This window comes from Dendroctonus ponderosae, unplaced genomic scaffold (assembly GCF_020466585.1).
Source record: "Dendroctonus ponderosae isolate FM_Combo_2020 unplaced genomic scaffold, Dpon_F_20191213v2 Dpon_F_20191213_8, whole genome shotgun sequence".
Lineage (NCBI taxonomy): Eukaryota > Metazoa > Arthropoda > Insecta > Coleoptera > Curculionidae > Dendroctonus > Dendroctonus ponderosae.
Window position 1 is genome coordinate 10327473 of NW_026019016.1, and position 19874 is coordinate 10347346.

At 31.5% G+C, this 19874-nt stretch overlaps 1 protein-coding gene across 2 annotated transcripts in view; it reads left to right on the plus strand.

Moving 5' to 3' along the window:
- The first annotated feature begins 391 nt into the window (after positions 1 to 391).
- Positions 392 to 19874, plus strand: part of LOC109547004 (UNC93-like protein) — a 124499-nt gene continuing 105016 nt past the window's right edge. The window contains exon 1 of one of the 2 annotated variants that reach the window (XM_048669211.1): positions 392 to 514. In XM_048669211.1, coding sequence (XP_048525168.1) covers positions 407 to 514 — 108 coding nt within the window. In that variant the 5' untranslated portion in view covers positions 392 to 406. Of the gene's footprint in view, positions 515 to 6965; positions 7353 to 19874 lie in introns of those variants that run through there. The other variant, XM_048669212.1, reaches the window with a different exon arrangement.

Genomic DNA, 19874 nt, shown 5'->3' on the forward strand with positions numbered 1-19874 from the left:
ATTATTTGGAACAATATAATATAAAAAGTACTTTTGTCAATATTTAAGCCTAATAAAAATACATATATATAATAAAATAAATTAAATTGGCAGTGAGAATGTTAAACGCTGTCATTTACAATGTACGATTTTAATTAACTGAAACTATCAGCAAAGAAAAAGCAAATCATCAGCTTCGATAAGAACCACTGTGTTAAACTTAAGCCTGTAACTAATGCAAACTGTTGAATTTTATTAAAATGCCTCGTATACATATCAGTAAGTAATGCGTTTTTATTAGTGTTAAATTTTTAACTTTAGTATGTACGGAAATTCGGTATGTACGGATTTGGTATAGTGCATGAAGCCATGTTATAGTTGATCTAATTTTTCCAATTACCACTAACGAAATTGGACTTTCAATGACATGAATAAAGTGAATTGTTTTCTCTCGGTGGCTCTAAAGCGATTATTTTTCCGCTGGCGAAAAAGTAGTGAAAACATTAATGCAAAAGAGGAAAAATCGAGTCGCGAGGTTAGTAGGCACGTTTTTTAAAATTATAGCTAATTTGTCAATGTTGTTTATAATTTTTACCAATTTTAACTGATGAAGTTATGTAGTGGATTGGCCAACCGCCTGATTTTTGACGCTGCTACTAAACCGTTCCAATATTTATTCTTTGTATAATGGCATGAAAGTAAAGCATGTAATAAGTAAATATCAATTATGAACACATGATGACTTTTCGAGTAATCTCCGAAAGTATGATAAATGTATATATATATTTCTGCGATTTTTCAAAGCTTGTAATTTTCAATCGAATGAAACGCATGTATAAAAATTACGTAGACTGAAGAAAAATCATAATCAACACAAATTCGTAGTCGTACACTAATTGACTGCAGTGTAGATATTTCCAGTCAATACCAGTTAAACATGGTTTTCTGTTCTTCTGAAAAATAATAAATTTCTATTTGCGCAAAGTATCTGGGAGGTCAGAGTCATACTGAAACAGTCAGCGTTAATTTTGGTCTTTAACTAATTAATGATCATTTTAGTGCTTGACTTCAGCACAGAAGATGCCAGAAACACTTCCAGACAAAGGCAGCTGAATTTTCAATAGCATTTACGACAGCAAATTTATTTACTACTAAATACTTCCGGTTTCTTTTTTGTGTTATATGTAAAATAATATTGCAATATTTGCTCAGAAATCGGATACCTTCACTGTCCTTGGCAAATCTTCTTGTTTCCAATATTTAAAATTCTTGTACGTATTTATGCAAAATCAACACTTCAAATATTTGCTTTTGGAGTGTTCTAAAAGTTCCTTGCAGTCGGCTATTGTGTTTGCACTTATAGTTATCATGTTTATTTTTGACTGTAAATATGCGGGTAAATCATGATAATATTAGTAAAACTTGAACGACAATAAATTAACCAATTTCAAAATTTGAGAGCCTTATTAAAATTTGTTTTCTTAATCTACATCATTCAGCTTCAGAAAAATGACTTTGAAGATATTTCGCAAGTGAATATTTCCATGTCTACAAAACGTGCGTTTCGGAAATCCTGCGTATATCGAGACTCATTGCATTTCACTATTTGCTGGACTATTATAGCTCTAAATGAATTTTCACTTAGTTCTATAACCATTCCCAATTAACAATCTGTTAAGCTTTCTAAAGAAAAGTTATAAAATGAAGAGTATTTTACAGAATTTAACAAATACTATAACGGCAAAAAAAATGCGCATATTAAAAAGATTCAGCTGTAATTTTACAGCTCACGATCCCCTGTAATGTTCTGTAAAAGTATCGATAGAATACAATAACTTGAATTCATACGTTTGTCTTACAATTGTATCAAATTTAATTGCTGTAATTAGCGGTGTAGGCATTGAACAAACTGATACTTATAAATTATGTAAAATTCCAATATGTACTTAATTTTATTATCCTCTCAGGGTCAAGTCTATTCCGAAAGTTGTAGAAGACTGAGTAAAGATAATCACAGATGCTATTATTACCATTAAGAATCGGGCGTCTTAAACCCATATTGAGCTGTGCAGGTCTCAGTCTCATTTAATAAGATCAACTAATGAGGTTTATTAAAAGCTTGTTAATTTCTTCGTACATTCCTAAATTGTCCAGAATATATCTTCTTCTTTTTCTTCTCTGCTGCTCTAGACCTTGATGGGTCTTGACTGACTGCACGATCATGCTCCACCTTGCATCAATTCAGGATCGTACGCTATTCCCATAGCTCTCAGGTCTGCAACGATGTAGTCTCTCCATCTCATACTCCCCAGAGATATTCGCCCTTGCGGGTTCTGTTCCCTAACCATTTTGATCAATCGAGAGCCCGGTTGACGGTGTCCATGTCCAGCCCATCTCAGCCCATATTTGTCTTTATCTATGTCCAGCGCGTCTCAGCCGCCCGGACTTAATTACTCTGATAACAGCTGGCTCCTCGTAGATCTCAGTCAGTCCGTTGTTTGTTCTTGGACGGAACTGTTCTGTGTTTGGGTCTTTGTGTAGTCCAAAGATTTTACGCAAATTTTTTTGATCAAAGCACTTCAGCTGGCGCTCGTTTTCCTTAGTAATTGTCCTCTCCTGTACATGACTACTGGTCGTATGACTTAAATTTTTGATCTTCGGGATAGATTCTTGCTGGAGATAAACTCTTTTAGAGGTGGCCCCCAGGTGGCAAAACTTGTCGAAATTGTACTCTCCTATTGTAACGTTTCGTTCGTTTTAAACCAAATTACTTCCGCCTGACTTTCAACTCCTTTACCATTATTACAGTGTCTTMAACTAYGTCAATGTCGTCGGCAAAAGCTAGGAGAACCCTTGGGCCATCAATACCAAAGACCTCCGTGGTTAATTCCGCCTCTCTTATGGCGTTTTCCAAGGYTATATTGAATAATATAGGAGAGAGAGAATGTCCCTGCTTTAAGCCATTATATACCTCAAACGAATCTGACAGTATTTCACCTCAACTTTTACTCTACTTCTGGAGCCGTTGATACATACACCTGTCAGCCTAATTAGCTTCTTGGGAATTCCCAGGTCTGGTAGCCTTGGCCACCAAGCCTTGGGTTTAAGGCTACGATGGGTTTAAGGCGTTCCAGAAGTATGTTTGCAAAGATCTTATATGCCGTGTTGATTAAGGATATCTCTCTCTAGTTACCACAATTTGCTCTGTCTCCCTTTTTATGGATAAGGAAGGTTTTCATTCCACTAATCTGGTATTTTCTCCTGATTCCATATAAGTCTATGTAGTTGGCTTTGCAGTGCTTCTCCTCTATAATTAAGCAGCTCTGCTGGTATGTTGTCTATTCCTGGAGGTTTGTCAACTTTTGAGTGTTTCTTCGTATGTGGGTTTTTCTACCGGCGGTTCTTCAGTTTGGTGCGCCGCTGTAGTCTGTTCACTTTGTTGATCTAATGTTGATCTCTGTTTAAAAGTTTGTCAAAGTACTGCTTCCATTTTCCTTCTTAAGTATGGTTTCCGATCTAGGTCTAAAGTTTATTTTGTGGTTGAAATGTCTATATAGAACTTTCTAGACCGGTTATGGTTGATATATCTTTGCATTTCTTCCAGTATTCGTTGCTGGTGCCGTCCTTTCTTTGTTCTCATTAATTTTCTGGCTCTTTTTCTTAGTTCCCCATACAGTCTTGTATTTTCATCCGTTCCTCTTTGTAGCACATTTTGTCTTGCACGGTTTCTTTTCTCTAAGACCTTCTTGGATTCTTCATCGACCCATGTATCGTGTTTATTTTTGGGCTGTTTTCCTAGTATGTTATCAGCCGCTTTTGATATTGCCTTGTTGATGGTTTCTGTCTATGTCTTCCCTCTCGTCCGCAAGTTTCAACTGACTCTTCAAGCACTGAATGTAACTTTTGTTGGTCGTTTCCTCTGATAGTTTGTCAGTATTCCATTTTCTTTTTGAGACAGTAGTAGATTTTTGAGTGGAAACTCAGAATATATCCCCATAACAGATTTCAATAACTAAAGTTTAGTACGCATGAATGTAAATTTAGTGTAACACTTCAGGAAAACAAGAAGTTTTTATCACAGTTGAAGAAGAAAAAGTTGAGTATTTATTTATTTAATTAATATAGGCTTAACCATATGATGTATGATCAACCTTGGCACGAGTGTGTACCTACCATATCCACTATCGACTAATTAGGAATTATTAAGCTGTTTCGAAAATTGACAGAGAAATGTGTAAAGAACGTGCAAGAGTATATCTGCTAACTGATCTTCAACATTTAGAGATAATTACTTTATCGGAAAGTAATAATTCCAACTCTTTTTTTAAAGTCATAGTTTATTATCTGTGTTTGGTACTCAATTCGCAAAAACTCTTAAAAAACGTAAAAAAAATATAAACCACTAGTTCAGAATTCAAAAGGGTTCTTCTTAATAATGCAAAGATAACATTTTTCTATTTCGAATTGATACATGTCGCTTTTACAATTTGCAATCTATAACCGACATTATATTAGAGAACACCCGTTTAAATAGAAAAATTTATGAAAACTATACTTCGAAACCAAACCTGCAAAAACACTTTATGGCAGAGAAAAGTTTTTTTACTTTTTAACTATCCTAATACTAGCTGAAAAGCGGCATTGATGCAAACAGGAATAAATCGAATGCTGGCGTGTGAAAAAAATCAAGAATTTTAATCCGAACTTTTTATTTGTATTAAGTAATAATTCCATCAATACATCACCCAAAATTGCCCCATAAAGTCTAAGCTTAGCGCGAATTAAGCGGTATTAACAATCTACTTTTTGTAAAGTCTGTAATTGGAAGGTAAATAAAATCACAACCGTGACGCAAAATCGAAATCATCCAACAGGCAGATATATTTAAAAATTTGCATGTTAAAAAATGCTTTCTGGAAATCACTTCTCCATCCCATATTTTATATCAGTTTCGGACATAAAAACTTTCCAGTCCTTATTTTATTATATACGTGATATAAATAATCCTGAGTTAAGGCATTCAACAAAGTAATGTAATCAAGAAAATTTTTAAATCACATAATCAGCATCGCTTATTTAATATCTCACTTAAAACTTTTCTTCTATAAGGTTAACATCTTCATTTTGTGGAACAAAAAGAAACTATTTGTAAAAATGCTGTGAAAGACAGAGGCGATAGTTATTGAATTCTACGGTTTATTTACATATAATTTGGCAATCAATCACTTTATAATAATTTTTAATTTTCCAAGAAAATTGATTTCATTAAGGTTATATTATTTCAAAAAATGAAAGTTGAAATGCGAATTTGGTGATTTAAACTGAAAAGTCCAAATTAAAAATGTTTCATAACAACTTTTTGCGATTTAAAAATGTTGTTTTTCGGCGGAAGTAGCCTTATTTTGCATGAATGCTTACAAGATAAATATATAAAAATAATATTCTCCCCATTTCAAGAAATATACCGCTACGTCGAAAAATATATGTTTAAGAAAATTAATTGTAATTATATTGTTTACTTTTTAAAGGAATTATTAATTTAATGCTTGGGTAAGTAATTAGTTAATCAAGTATTTAATTAAATAATTAATTTAATTTAATAATTTCCTCAGATTTCCTTAAAGAATTTCTGCTCCATCAAACTATCAATGAATCAATCATATAAATTCAATTCACAGAATTTATTTTGAGAATCTGAAAGACACGATAAAAAAGGGTTTATAATATGATAATAATAAAAATGATAATTAATTCGTCTAGAGTTAAATAATTCTGCCGGAAAAGTTCAATAACATTCAATTTGTTTAAGTTATCCGCAATAATAATAATTTTTGGGACACATTTTGGTAATAAAATTGTAATGGTGGCTCAAAAGCATCTGCTCGAGGATCACAAATTTTTAAATGTGTATTCAAGATTAAGACAATTTTAACCAGACAAAATAACCAGAAAATCTGAAGCGCTTTAGTAGAACGAATTCAGTTGTATCTCATTGCAATTTTGATAATACGCACATAATTATGTTTCGAAAGCAAAATTCCTAAACAAAATATAGCGAATAATTTGACTATAATATTACATTACCTTTAACCACCAACAACAATTTTGACTAACTACTATGCTACTGTATGCCGAATGACGTTGTTTAAAAAAATGTTTTAAAAGCGACGAGCTAATAAAACATTTTTAGGCGAAATCTCCAAATACAAATTTGACATATCATTTCATTTGATCAAAGTTTATGGAGTATGTATCAAAGTGGAAGTGGATATGGATCCGAAGTTGTCGAAGAACGTCCTTTCAAGAAATAGTTTTATTCTGAATAATCTAGCGTAGCTTAGCTTAAAACTCGAATAAATATGGAAAACATCCGTTGGTTAAATAAGCAGCAAATTCCTTAGGATGTTTGATAAATGAATGCTATTACAGTAGAAGTTGATACTCGTGTACAAGGCATAATGAGAGCAAAAGTAGAATAACAAGGAAAATATAAGATGGTCCTCATAATTCGGAATCCTGATAACAAAAATACCCTTCCGTTCTAAGCTAATCATCAAAGAACATTTAAATAAATAATAGCTACCACCTAATAGAACAAACGCCACAATCACAATGCTTCTGTAAAAATACGGCTCAAGTTGTTCCTCTCAGGAACAAAGGGTATTTTGAAATTTTGCATATACTCGAAGGCAACCACAAAGACTTTGATTGTGACATAAATGGAAATTTTGCGTCAATCAATCAACGCAAATCACCTGGGCTTAATAAATCTTAAAAAACCATGATCCCAATCACTCTAGTTAATGTTTGGTAGTCTGAATCACGTGATCTAACATTGGTCGTACGGTAAACAAGCCTGAACAAACGTAGTCAATTTTTATCTTCCTCGGATCATCCTGAAAGCTCCTGATCTCCCGTTAAGAGCTTTCCTTTAACGTCACCTTCTGCAGCACGTGAACCGATCGCCTAAAAGCTCCTCTTGCAGGACTGAGCCACCACTCTCTCAGTACACGTCCAACGACTGCTCGTGGTACATACGAGTACTTTTGCCAAGAGAGAGACACACACACATACCAATCACATAGCTGCAAACGGTACCCTTCAATTAGCAAACGATATCAAATTTAAATCGCGCGCGAGTCAATCATTTTCGGATTTTTTTAATCACAAACTGGGTCCTCAAGCGGGTCTAGATCTGGAAACCGACGTGGTTGTCGAAAGTGGTTGTGAGTTGGAAATACGTGGTGAGCTTTGGGACCCTTTGAACGAAAAGTTCTCCAAGTCCCGGTGCCCAAAGAGGAAAAAGCTGGAGAAGAGTGCTTAGGCTGCAGAGTACACTGCAGGGGTCGATTACGTGTTCCATTCCGTTTTAGGTAAGCAGGCTTTCACAAATATTTCATTTAACAACATTTTCATGTCAACTTATTTTAATTCAAGATCTGTCCAATTAGATAATTTGACAAAAGTTCATATAAATCAATCAGTGCAGGTAAAAGTTTTATTATCATTTGAAGAACAGAAATAGCCCGAAAATGGTTTATTTTGCATGTAATTGAATCAATGCATAGAGGACTGCAGTTAATATGAAAAAGTTGCAGTTAATAGGCATTTTTTGGTCAAATATCAAACGCGTGTTGTAAAAGAATTTGCTTCTTAATAGAAAGTTGTGAAAATAAAAAAAACTGACGAGACAATCAGCACGATTTACGCACAACCAGGCTAAATTCGAAAAGGCAGACGATTAGGATTAATTTTTCGAAGAGAATAATAATTTTTTGAATTTCTTAATAATTAAATCTGATTGTCACATATAAGTGATATAACCATTTGACGCGGCGTATAATGCTCTCCTATATTTTCACCAGCTTTTCATTTACTTGAATTTCGATTCTTAAAAACGATAAATGTAATTTTGCATTTTTACTGTTTTTCTTTATCACACAGACCATTACGGTCACTTGAATTTCGTTAAATAAGATAGTGTGTACTTTACTGCTTTTATTAATTATAATTCATTCTTTATTAATATAATTTCGATATTTTTCAAAAGAATTAACTTTTTATCTGTCGATGTTTAAACAAAAAGTTGACCCTCATGTAAGGTTTTTCCAAAGTGTAATATTCAGTAATCGAAGAAATTCAAAAAATGGACTATAATAAATTCAACAGAAGAAACAATCAATTCACAAAGAATATATAAAAAAGCAAAACAAGTAAAAACTGCATGCTACCGCATTTTAAAAATGGAACATTAATTAAAATTATTTAGGCAGAATTAGATAATTTAGAATCCACTAATGTTTACTTGAATGTGGAAATGCTATGTTCTTCTGCTTTGGCCCATTCAAACGATTGACTGCCTCAGATGTTAATTTTCTAGTTTGGTATAATTATTTCGTACATGATGAATAAGTAAATGAAAAAGGCAGTACGTAAATCATTGAAAGAATGTATAATAAAAAATATAGGTAGGTATGTAAACAAATCACAGTAATTTATATGTTATCTAAATTAAAAATGTACGAGTTTATATACTCGCCCTGTCTTGTAGTCTCTTTAGATTAAAGAGTTTGTTCTAGATCCGAAATTTAAAAGTTAAAAATGAAATATTGGTGAAAACATAATGGAACCTTTATATATATTCTATATATTCTTTATACATATCATTTCATAACGAATTAACCAAGTGTACATTTGCAACTTTTTACCGTTTTAACTGTGTTAACTGTGTTAATGTTTATAAATCTTGAAAAAAATGAGGAATCGAACTTAACAATTTACTTTTTGATAAAAAACGATTGTTTAGCTGAAATTCCCAATAAATTTTTAAAAGTTATTTAAGATTCTATTATTTAGTACAGCATTCAGTACAGCTAACAATCTAGCTAGAGTAGTTAAATCTCTATTAAATTATATTTTTTAAACAAGTTAAATTAAGTTTGGAAAGTACAAAAAACCCATAGTTTATTTCAAATATATTGCTTTATGCAATATCAAATTAATATCTTTGGTCGCCGTTTATTTAACAAACTGCCTAGTCGCAACGTTACAGTGAGAAATGCACTGTAAACGAGTTTTGTAGGTAAAAAGGGAAACAATAGCTATTAGACACAGGTTGCCAAACACACGAGCAATAGGAACCATGTTAATTGTGAACAATTGGGAATAAACCCACGATATTTGTGATTCGTGAGAACGTTTGCCGCACACAATTACTGATTTGACGTGGTTAAAATTAATGTTGAGCAAAAAAATTGATTCTTATCGAACGCATAAAACTTCTCAGCCCAAAACAATCGGAAAAATCGCCTTCAAATATGTTTCTGTTAATGGACCAGTTCGAAAGCTCACCAAATCTCTAGACAAATGATAATTGATACACTTTTGACCTCATCATGCATCCATAATGCTATTTATCATGATCACTCTGGAAAAAATCGGTAGTTGAATACGGACAGCGAACAACACAAATCGCGATGACTGAATAATAATTAAGTCTACTCCAAATTCGGATTGGTATTAGAAGGGTTTGGATTATTGGTTTATTACAAGTGAGTGAAATTGAAAGTGCCTAAAATACACGGTAAGCTTCATTTATAATAGTACTTTGTCACTCGTTTTTCCCATGAACACCTTGCAAATCAAAGAACAATCATAAATTAGTCTAATACTATCGAATAAAATAGGTTTTAATACCGCACTGCGAGTGATGAGTCCAATTTTTTCCGATAGGTATTATTTGAAGCAACATTTTCAGTTTAGCAACTTCAAACGCACGGAAATCTTCTAAACCGAAACGACCGAAGCACGAAATAAAAAAATTACTATTTACATCAGTAAACTATTTTTAAACTGTCACTTTATTTTTGTTGTGATATCAGAAATACCAGATTTAATATAATTCGTTTTTAATTAGGTTTTAATGATAGAAAATGGGTAAATATTTGAACTACTCTGTTACAGCGATCCTGAGAAATGGAATTATCTTAAACTAAAACATAATTAAGTAAAAATTGTCATTCTTTGACCACAACTTTTACGCATGTAAATAAGATTTTATTTAAAAAAATTTGATGTTTACTTGCCTATTGATATTTATAATATTGTGTTTTCCCTTATTGTTTCCATTCATCTATTTGTTTAAATGAATTGTTCAAGGTTGGTGAGCATTTTGGAATATTGCTTCGCAACGAATTAAACACATGAGTAAATAGGTTCTAAACCAGTAAAACATCAAATCATTACGTAATTAGACAACTAATTCATTCTGCTACTAATGTAAATTGCATATTTTTAATTAACTGTAGAATTGTAAAATGTGTTTAACTGTTTTTCTGCCAATTACCGATAGTTATTTTTCGAGCATACACATATATTTAAAAACTTTCAATTCTGCGAATGATCGCAAGATTATGATTATCATCTTACATTACAAAATATCAACACACTTTCTACGGAAAAATTAGTTTTGGACTAATACGGATATTTCATCATTGTAAATTGTTCCGGACAAAATTTCCAAGAAAAAATTTAAAAAAGGAATATTACTCACGATAGTCACAGTAGTTTGAAGAAAATATTGAAAAATCTGTGAAATATTGAAACAAGGACTTTCAAAAGCGTCGATTTTCGTTGAAATTAAAGTACGTAATAAAACACTACTTAAACAAAATACTTTGAGTTTCAAGTCATAGTTTCATTGCTTTCTAAAAATAATTGCAACCATTTAAGTTGATATTTTTAAGGTTTTAAATTGGTCTGTTGAAAAGAAGCTTGTCACAGTTAGTATTATACAGTATACATATAAAATTATACATATGAGTGCCAAATTAAACAAAATTCGTAGCAATAGGGTATACAGGGTTATTTAGGCTATACGGCACAGAAGTTTGCGGCTAAACGGTTTGATTTTTAAAAATAATTATTTTCTGAATTGGCAGACGCCTACCGGGCGCACATTTAAAAAATATTTTTGTAATATACAGGGTGTCCCAAAAGTCCTAAAAGTCTCAAAGTTGTGTTTTTAAATGAAATTCTCTATATATTGAATTTTTGGATTCTCTGAGCAAAATAAGTGTTTGTTTCAGTAATGTTTATAATTCTTCAATCATGAGGTTTTTCAAATAATCCGCATTTTACCAATCTACCAAAAATCTACTTTAATATTCATGTGTCAAATACTTTCGAATTATTTTAGTTATGTAAGCGTAATTTGCAGTGAAGCGTAACAAGAAATAATATGTCATATCCCAATAATCAGAAAGTTACCATGTTATACAGGGTGTCACACACAAATTTAAACTAATCAAATAAGAACTTTAAGTGGCTATAACTTAACTTGATTAATTTAAATACAACCCCATATTTCTTAAGTTACCAGGGAATGCAATTTTTAATTACCTATCGAATGGTATTAGGATGTTAATAGCTAAGTCTTTACCTTTTTTGCAAAATAGATCCAGAAATAATATATATTTTATAAAATTAATTTCACTAAAATTAAAATATTTCATTAAAAAAAACACAACTGATACTTTGATACTTTTAGGGCTTTAGTGAACCCTGCAGATTAAAAAAAATATATATTTTTTTTAAATCTGCGCCCGGTAGGCGTCTGCCAATTCATAAAATATATAATATTTAAAAATCAAACGGTTTAGGCGCAAACGTCCGGACCCTGTACCATGTACCATAACCCTGTACATTCTGAAAAGAAAATTTTAAGGCAAATAGACAAGAGAAAATCCTGAAAATAATAATTTCGTCATAGTACACTACCTTTGTTTTATTTATATCCCATGCCCACCCAGTATGCAGCTCGTAATACCATAAACCTTTAGTCTACGTATGAATGTATAAACATTTTAATTATAGTTTATATCAATTTAATTGAACGGTTGGAACGACTGTTACAAACATTAATTTCGCACTTTGGATATTCAATACGTGGACAACTAAAAGCGTAGAAGGTTAACTTTGCCAAAAATATACAGTATGGTTAAAGGTATTGAGAAAGTATATCTTAAACCTAAACTACTATAATAGCAATCATGAAACCCAAGATGTTTTTAGTCTTTTTAGAAACATTAAAGATTTTCGCCACACTAATAAACGAATGAAAGTGTTTTTGAATGGCAAAATTTTACGCGAATCAAAATCGTATTCTATATAAACAACTGCAAGTTAATCTGGATAAAATTTTATTGTTCCAAAATCCGCCTAATTCCGGCCAATTATTAAGGTTTGTTTTGGTTTCACTTAAGGAAGGATTAAATATTGCGATATTACAAATCGCAACAAACTCTCCAGTCAATATGAACTGATCAGTTTAAGTCATAAATAATTAAATACCGTGTTTACCGATGTTTTGCCACATCATTTTTTAATCCTCCGATCATAATTTTTTGTAAATTTTTATTTTTGTTATCTTTAGATAATTATTTGCTTAGCTGTTATTTTCAAGTGTCGCAATGCAATTGGCATCAAATTAGACATAAATGTCTTTGTCTCTAAGTAGGTACAGATGAGTTAATGAAATTAAAACAGAACGTATTATTTACAGTACTGCAGTGGCGGCGCTATGAGTCAGTATAGGCTTACTGACATGGGCATTTTGTATGTTGAAAAAGATATTGCAAAACAGTAGATTGCGAGTTAATTATAGATTCGTTTGCTGCTAAGCATAATAATAGAAGAATGCCTCTTGTAATGTTCTGCGTGAATAACTATTTCGTTATTGAATTATTTTACTACCTTATTAAAGTTTTATTCACTGTTTCCAATTTTATTCGCTAATTTAAATATTTTAAATCCACTTTCGTTTAGTAAAAGGAATCATTCAATTAAAAAAATAGATTTGTTTATAATATTTTTTATTATAATACTAGTCTTGTAGCAAATTTCATTCAGCATTTGTTTCCAACATAATAACGTTTAAAAAAATGTTCACAGTTGTGAACTATATTTTGGCAATATTTATTTCGTTATTCTACGAAAGTAGATAAAATCTCGTATAATATTTGTATTGTAAATTCATGTTGGGACACTCAAGGTATTGTCAAACTCTGTTAGCTCCTTGTTTCACATAAACATGTAGTTATAAGTGCTTACTAAAAATGAATCTTTGCAACTCTTGTATGCTAAATAAAAATAACTTAAAAAAGAAGAAAACAAAACATTTTGTTAAACGGATATATTATATATCTGTTTAACCAACTCTTACAATTAAAAGTATGTATAAATATCTCCTGCCCATCTTGAAAAATTTCCGCCGGCTTTCGCCCAAACGGAAAATAAAGCTGGCGCCGCCACTGCAGCACTGGCTGTACAAACTTAATTCGCGTTAATCAGACAGGATTTTGTACACAACATTAAAATAAGATTGCAAAATTCATTACGCTTTGCTTTGCTTAATGTAACTTCCTCGATCGCAAAGTAATGTCATTACATTGATCCATCTACAGCTTTCTTTAAGCAGTTCCAAAACTCTTGAACTGAACAGCTGCAAATTTCCAGATTCTTAGAGCACTAAAATTCAGTCCCTTGACAAAAATCTATCCCTTGAAACTCACGAATTTTTCCAATCAATGAAGATCATCTATGCTTTGTGCGACAGTCGTTCTTGTGAAATATACAACTTTTACCTTGCAAGTGGTTATTTTAAAATAAACAAGATAATTGTTTGAAAAATATTTTTCATTGTCAAGTAAGTATTTAGATTTATTATCGAGTTTTATATAACGCTCTCAAATTGTATTTTTCTAGATATTTTTCTTATTCCATCGCCACATGGGTTTTTAAATAATAATAAAATAAATGTTTAATGTTCTAAACATTGTCGAATCGCGTATTATGTTGCATTTCAAAGTTTACCGCAATGCTGTCGGCTAGCCATAGATTGATTAGAGCCTAGATTTAAAAGGTTTCCCGATATAAATTGTGAATAGATAATGAAACCAACGGAAAACAGAAGCATTTGAAAAAGTTTGATGCTAAATAATAAACAAAAGAAATAATCCAGTTTTCCATATTTCACATGGCTGGATCAATGAATTATGAATTGAGCTGCGCCATTGAACTCTCATAAAATAACTATACTGAACAAGGGAACTAAAATAGGATTAATTCCAAATAATATGGGTAATTGTCTAGCAATTATAACCAGAAATCCTTTTTACTGTATCGAATCGTTCATATCAAATTAAATAATGGACCTTGACTCGCACTCAGCTTTTACAATAAAATGTGGCTAATTATTATTTTACTATGGTAAAAGGAATTGAAATGGGCATTCATAATAGGTGCAAATAGGATATAGTTGAAAACTGAAAGCAAGTCCATACAGCTCTGCAAAACAAATCCGTTTAGCATTTGAATCTACTTGTGACCGAGCTTTGCTTACTTTTACGTTTCATAATACTAATTTAAGCAAATTTAATGCATTAATGCTTCAATTAACTTCTAGTTCTAGAGTTCTAAATGGGTCTATTCTATTGGTCTATTCTCTACAATTTCAGTACTAAGTAATAAGAAATAAGAAAAAATTTAGCCACGGTGAAAAACAAGAATAATAACCACTGCAAAAACAATTATTATTACAAAACCCTAGTAATGCTTTATTCCCAATTACATTCAACAAATTAAATCGGCAGTTGTAGAAAGCTTATAAAAAATTATCCAATCGGTTCTTAATGGCTAGTAGAAACAGAATAATGTTTGTAAAAACTTTTTTTTAGTGAGGGGTCAGTCATTTATGAAAATCGAAGAAAGTCCGATTGTCGAAAGCGTAAGCAATGTCAATTCAGTAATACATTGGCGTCCAAAGTGAGCGGATAAATGAATAGAATTATTCAAGCAACCAGTAAAGATCGTGGAAAGGAATTTTACCTATTGGAAGTAATTTTCAATCATGTTGTTTGGTAGGCAGCAGCAAATCGAGGTCTGTTTTAAATCTTGAGTGCCCACATAGATAGGCATAGTTCGTACCGCGGAATACAAGAACTAGACGATTGTGTGGCTGTTGATGTCAAGTGAACGTTGTGTTTATTGGACATTGATTTTTGAGAAATTGACACCTGCAGCTTAAGTTTACGGATATTTCCCGCAACATTCAATATCTGTAAGTAAAGAATAAAATTTTATGATCAAATAATTAAGGTGTACATATAAACATGTACTCGTGTTGCGCGGTCCATCTAAGCGGAGAAAATCCTTAAGAATATGCAAACGGGATAATTAACGGAAATTTTGAACATATCTAATGGATTTTAAAGTTTTAACGTTTAGGTCACAGCCTCGATTTCAATATCAAAATAATTAATGAAAGGATGCTTCAATACTTAAAATTATTTGAACTGTCGTTCGATTTATTTATTGACTTTAACATCAACGCTGAATTTCACAAATCATTATATTATTGTGGCCATTTTTCCATCACCTTTCTACAAATGCAAACCGCAACCATAATGAAAAGTGTGAACATTAATTTGCTAATTATAGTGACACACTTTATTATCAACTATTCGTCATACTTTTCAATTGAAGAATTACAATAAACAGCAATAAGGATATTTCACAATTGACATGACTGAAACATGATGCATAATTAGGTTGTAAACGTGTTCTAACGATTCTGTTATCTAAATTGTATTATTGTAAAAACCAGTTCTAGTAACCCTAACTAAATAGTGAATTAAAATAACTTCATGCTTGTTTACTTATGGCTTGTTTTGTTATTCGTCGACCCTTTCACTTTAAGGGGATTATTATAGAGATACAGACAGCTTTAAAAGTAGATTATACGGTCAATAAATGTTCAAGCAAGGACAAATCTCACTATTGCTAAGTTAGCGTTATTTAAAGCGACAACAAGTTAATTTTTATTTAGATTTTTACAATCTTCCTTCATCGTTTCCTCAGAATGGTGCAGTGATGTGCCAACTATTCGCGCAAAAACGCATACTTACGAAGTTATGACGTTAAAGTTATCATAATGTTCCATTTCTCTAATGGGCACCTTTGCAATTGCTTTAAAGTCTAGTTTAACTTAATTTATGCACTGGTTGCAATTTATGAACAGAATTATTCTAAAAACGTTAGTTGAAATCGGGACTGACCTTACCTTCAATAGTGAATTGAATGTAAAGCTGTTGTGTTGCAGCATGCAAAAGACATCTTTGAACATGTGTTATAATTATGGTTTGCCTCTTTTCTTAGAAAACTTGTTTTTGTTTTGAAATAAGAAACAATAGATACCATCTTTTCCGACCCTACTAATAATGCAATTATTACGATTACATTTTAGTTTATGTTTGTTTATATATACATATCTCTCAATAAATATCACTGATTTCTAGTTATTTTACGTATGATCCTGGTGTATAGAGAGAATAAATCAAATTAGATTGCGTTGTGTAGACATTGCGTATAACGAATCTAACACAAACTTGTTCTAATCAGAAAAGTCTAGCCTAAACTAATATATTTCAGATGACAATTGTTCGTGAACGTCAATTTAAATGCAACTGGATATCGCTTTTATTTAATTTTCTCAATAATTTATATCGTTGCGTCTACTGACAATTGCATTATGATTACATTTAAATAGCAGATGTTAATTTTCTATCTGTATTTATTCAATCTGTCTACTCAGATAATATATGGTGATGGCACCAAACACAGAATTCAACTAGACACCTTTCAACAGTCCCAAACAGAGATAATGTGGATGTTGTGCATTACCTGTACATTACTTGCTTATTAATAACCCGCTTACCTAAAACCGATTTAATCCAGCTCGGTAAGGAGCGATCGATCAACTATCGACCTCGCTATTATTAGTGATAGTTTGTTGAATTTCTTTTGTTCGCAATTCCAAAACACACTTGCAAACAATTAAGTGATTTTGTTAGGGCAAAGTTCAACGATTGAATGTTTGCAATTTAAATATATGAATGACAATCTGATACTTTTAATTATCATTCTGTATCAGACGACGGCAGCAATAATACAATATGGAAAATCATTTTCAGCCGTATGAAGAAATAGCTTTAAAGTTTAATGTATTAGTAGTTATTGGAATGTATAAAATAACTTGCAAATAAGGGGCAAACAGTCAGCATTAAAGTATAATCTGCTTAGAAGCTGATTTAAATTCAACCTTTGGATAGGCAATTGGTTGTTTATGTTAAAATACGTATATCAAATTTTCTGCGCTATTTGTTTTATGTTGTACTTATGGAATATTACGATATCAATAAATAAACTATTTTGCTTGATTTTGTACCCTTGATAAGGCCAAGTGGGAGACAATTTTATTACTGACTCACTAATTGATGTACAAGAATTGAAATCCATGATACACACTAATTGGGCTTAAAATCACCATGGTTGATAAATCGCAAGAAATAAGAAAATGTAATGTATTGTTTACAAGCAACCACTTCTAACTACGAAATATCAAAACTCATTAACAACCATACTTTAAACTTATTTGTATCAATTTGTGTATGTCAATAGGAGCACGCATTAAGAGCGCACTCATTGAACAAGAATTTGCATACACTGTGATTACTTTTTAGAAAATTAAAAAATAAAAAGCATTGAGAAATTTTTAAAATTTCTTTTTAAATTCAGAACATGAAAGTTAAATGACTTGACCTTCGTAAAAAGTGGTACAAAAGCAGAAAAAAAAAAAATTTCTATGGAGTAAATAAGTCAAAAAAGCTTCAAATATAAGTTAGTTGACAATAAATTTTGTGTCATTCCTGGCTTACTGAACTTCTACACATAGACCAAAGGTGTATAATATACGAATGAACTTTATCTATTGATGGCTTGAAACTCTCCAAAATTATGCAATGCCATTAAATAATAACGAACATTAATAATAATTCAAATAGCAGTCGCTTCAATTAAATCAATCAATATGCGGGTGCAATTTCGATTACCTCACAGTTTGTTGACACGATGAACAAAACATAACCAGGACCACACATGGATAAGCATTGCGGAATTATTATATAAAAAACTGTGTTAATTTAAAATAATAAAATGATTATCATTAAATCACATTTTAATAGTTAGCGCTAAGTGATAAAAATATAAAATATCAGTAATGATAATTTTATGTGTTTAATTTATGGCAATATTCTATTGAAAAGAATGCGGAAAGCAAAAAATCCAGTAGCAAAAGATAAGAATCAATTACGCTTTCAATCTGCACTAAATGGTTTATTTTAAGACTCGCTCATATGGCCTGCAGAACTGCAATTTCTTAGTGTCCATATTTAGCTGAAAAACCTGATTGAAAAAAAAGATAAACCTTCTCAACGACCATCACCAAGCAAGCAACAAGTCACCGTAATGTTTAAAATACCTATATGAACGTTGAAATTATGGGGCAAAGAACTGCATTGCATTCATCTGCATTTCTCTGCAATTCAAAGTGATTTTCAGTGGCGTAACATTGATTTTTTGTCGGAGAAATGTTCCAGTTTTTCGCTCACATTCAATAGAATTGATTTTACTGCAAAATGTAAAACCTGAAAAAGTATTACTATTTGATAACGTAGTCACAGCGATTGAATGTACGTATGTGTGAAAGCGGTCTTTGCTGAGCATTTGCGCTGTGAAACTTGTGTCATAATGGATGCGGCTTCTTAGATTCGAAAGCTTGGTAATGCTTAAAAACGGGGAATCTAGTGACAGTTTGCCGAAATTGCTTTATGCTGGACACAAAGGTGAATAATCAATAATAATTACTCTCTCACATTCGTTACTTTTGAACCATCTAAAAAAATTACTCGATTGCTAAAAATTGCGCCATAATATCATGAAAAAAAACTCGAAATTTCCATTGAGTATTTTGTGACAAGATGTGAAATAAATTAAAAAGCAACTCTAAATACCTAATCTATCTTGAATCAATGCGCATGTTGTCTTAAACAGAAAATTCCTCTTTAAACTAATTAAACTCTTGTTGAAAGCATCTAATTTAGATCAAGTTTTAGATAAACAATTGAATCTGTTCCTAGAGTAGATTTTATAGTTTTTTTGAGCTTTACATTATACACCCAAGTGTTTAATTATAACGAATACGTGTACATTTTTGTAAGTAGTTTGTAATTTTTTGGTTTTTTTTGTATTTTCACACTTAAGTACAATCCCATTAAAGGTTGCACTGCAATTGGCAAATGAAATAGTAGGCGCGAGTTATAAGCCGTTTTTCCATTAGTTATCAGATCACATAACGAAAATGCGTGTCAAGCTTTAAAATCACCTAAGACTGACACAGAACACAAACTTTCTAATTCTCCATGGATTATAATACGTTGCAAAGTATGTGCAAATTTATTGAAACGCTCATTTTAGAACGCACTTTTAGAGAATATTGTTGTACTGATCCCAACTTAAAATAAGAAATAACTGGATCAATAAATTGCTTAAAAAGTCAGTGGTAAAATGGCAAATTGACAAGGATATTCCATTTTGTCAATTAAATCTCGTTAATGTAAAAATTAATTTTATTAAAACGTAAATAGTTAATTACTTCCCAGATACAACTCGAATATGCACAAAAATACAGATATATCAAAGTTACAAATATGTGAAAAACCCAACATGAAGAAATACCTTCAAGTCATTTCTACACCAAATATTACATAAAGAGACAATTATTAAAGTGCAGAAACGCTTTCACCTTCGAGCATGCACCCATGCAAGGAAAGTATTTTACTCAATTTTTCAAACACCTCAATTGTAATTCTACAAGACCAACTCTTTTAATCTCCATCAAAAATTGTAGAAAAGTTTACTTTGTAAGTACAGTGCTATAAATACGATATTTTAATATTCCCACACTTAAGAAAATTGCTTATAAGAAAAGATAATTCCAC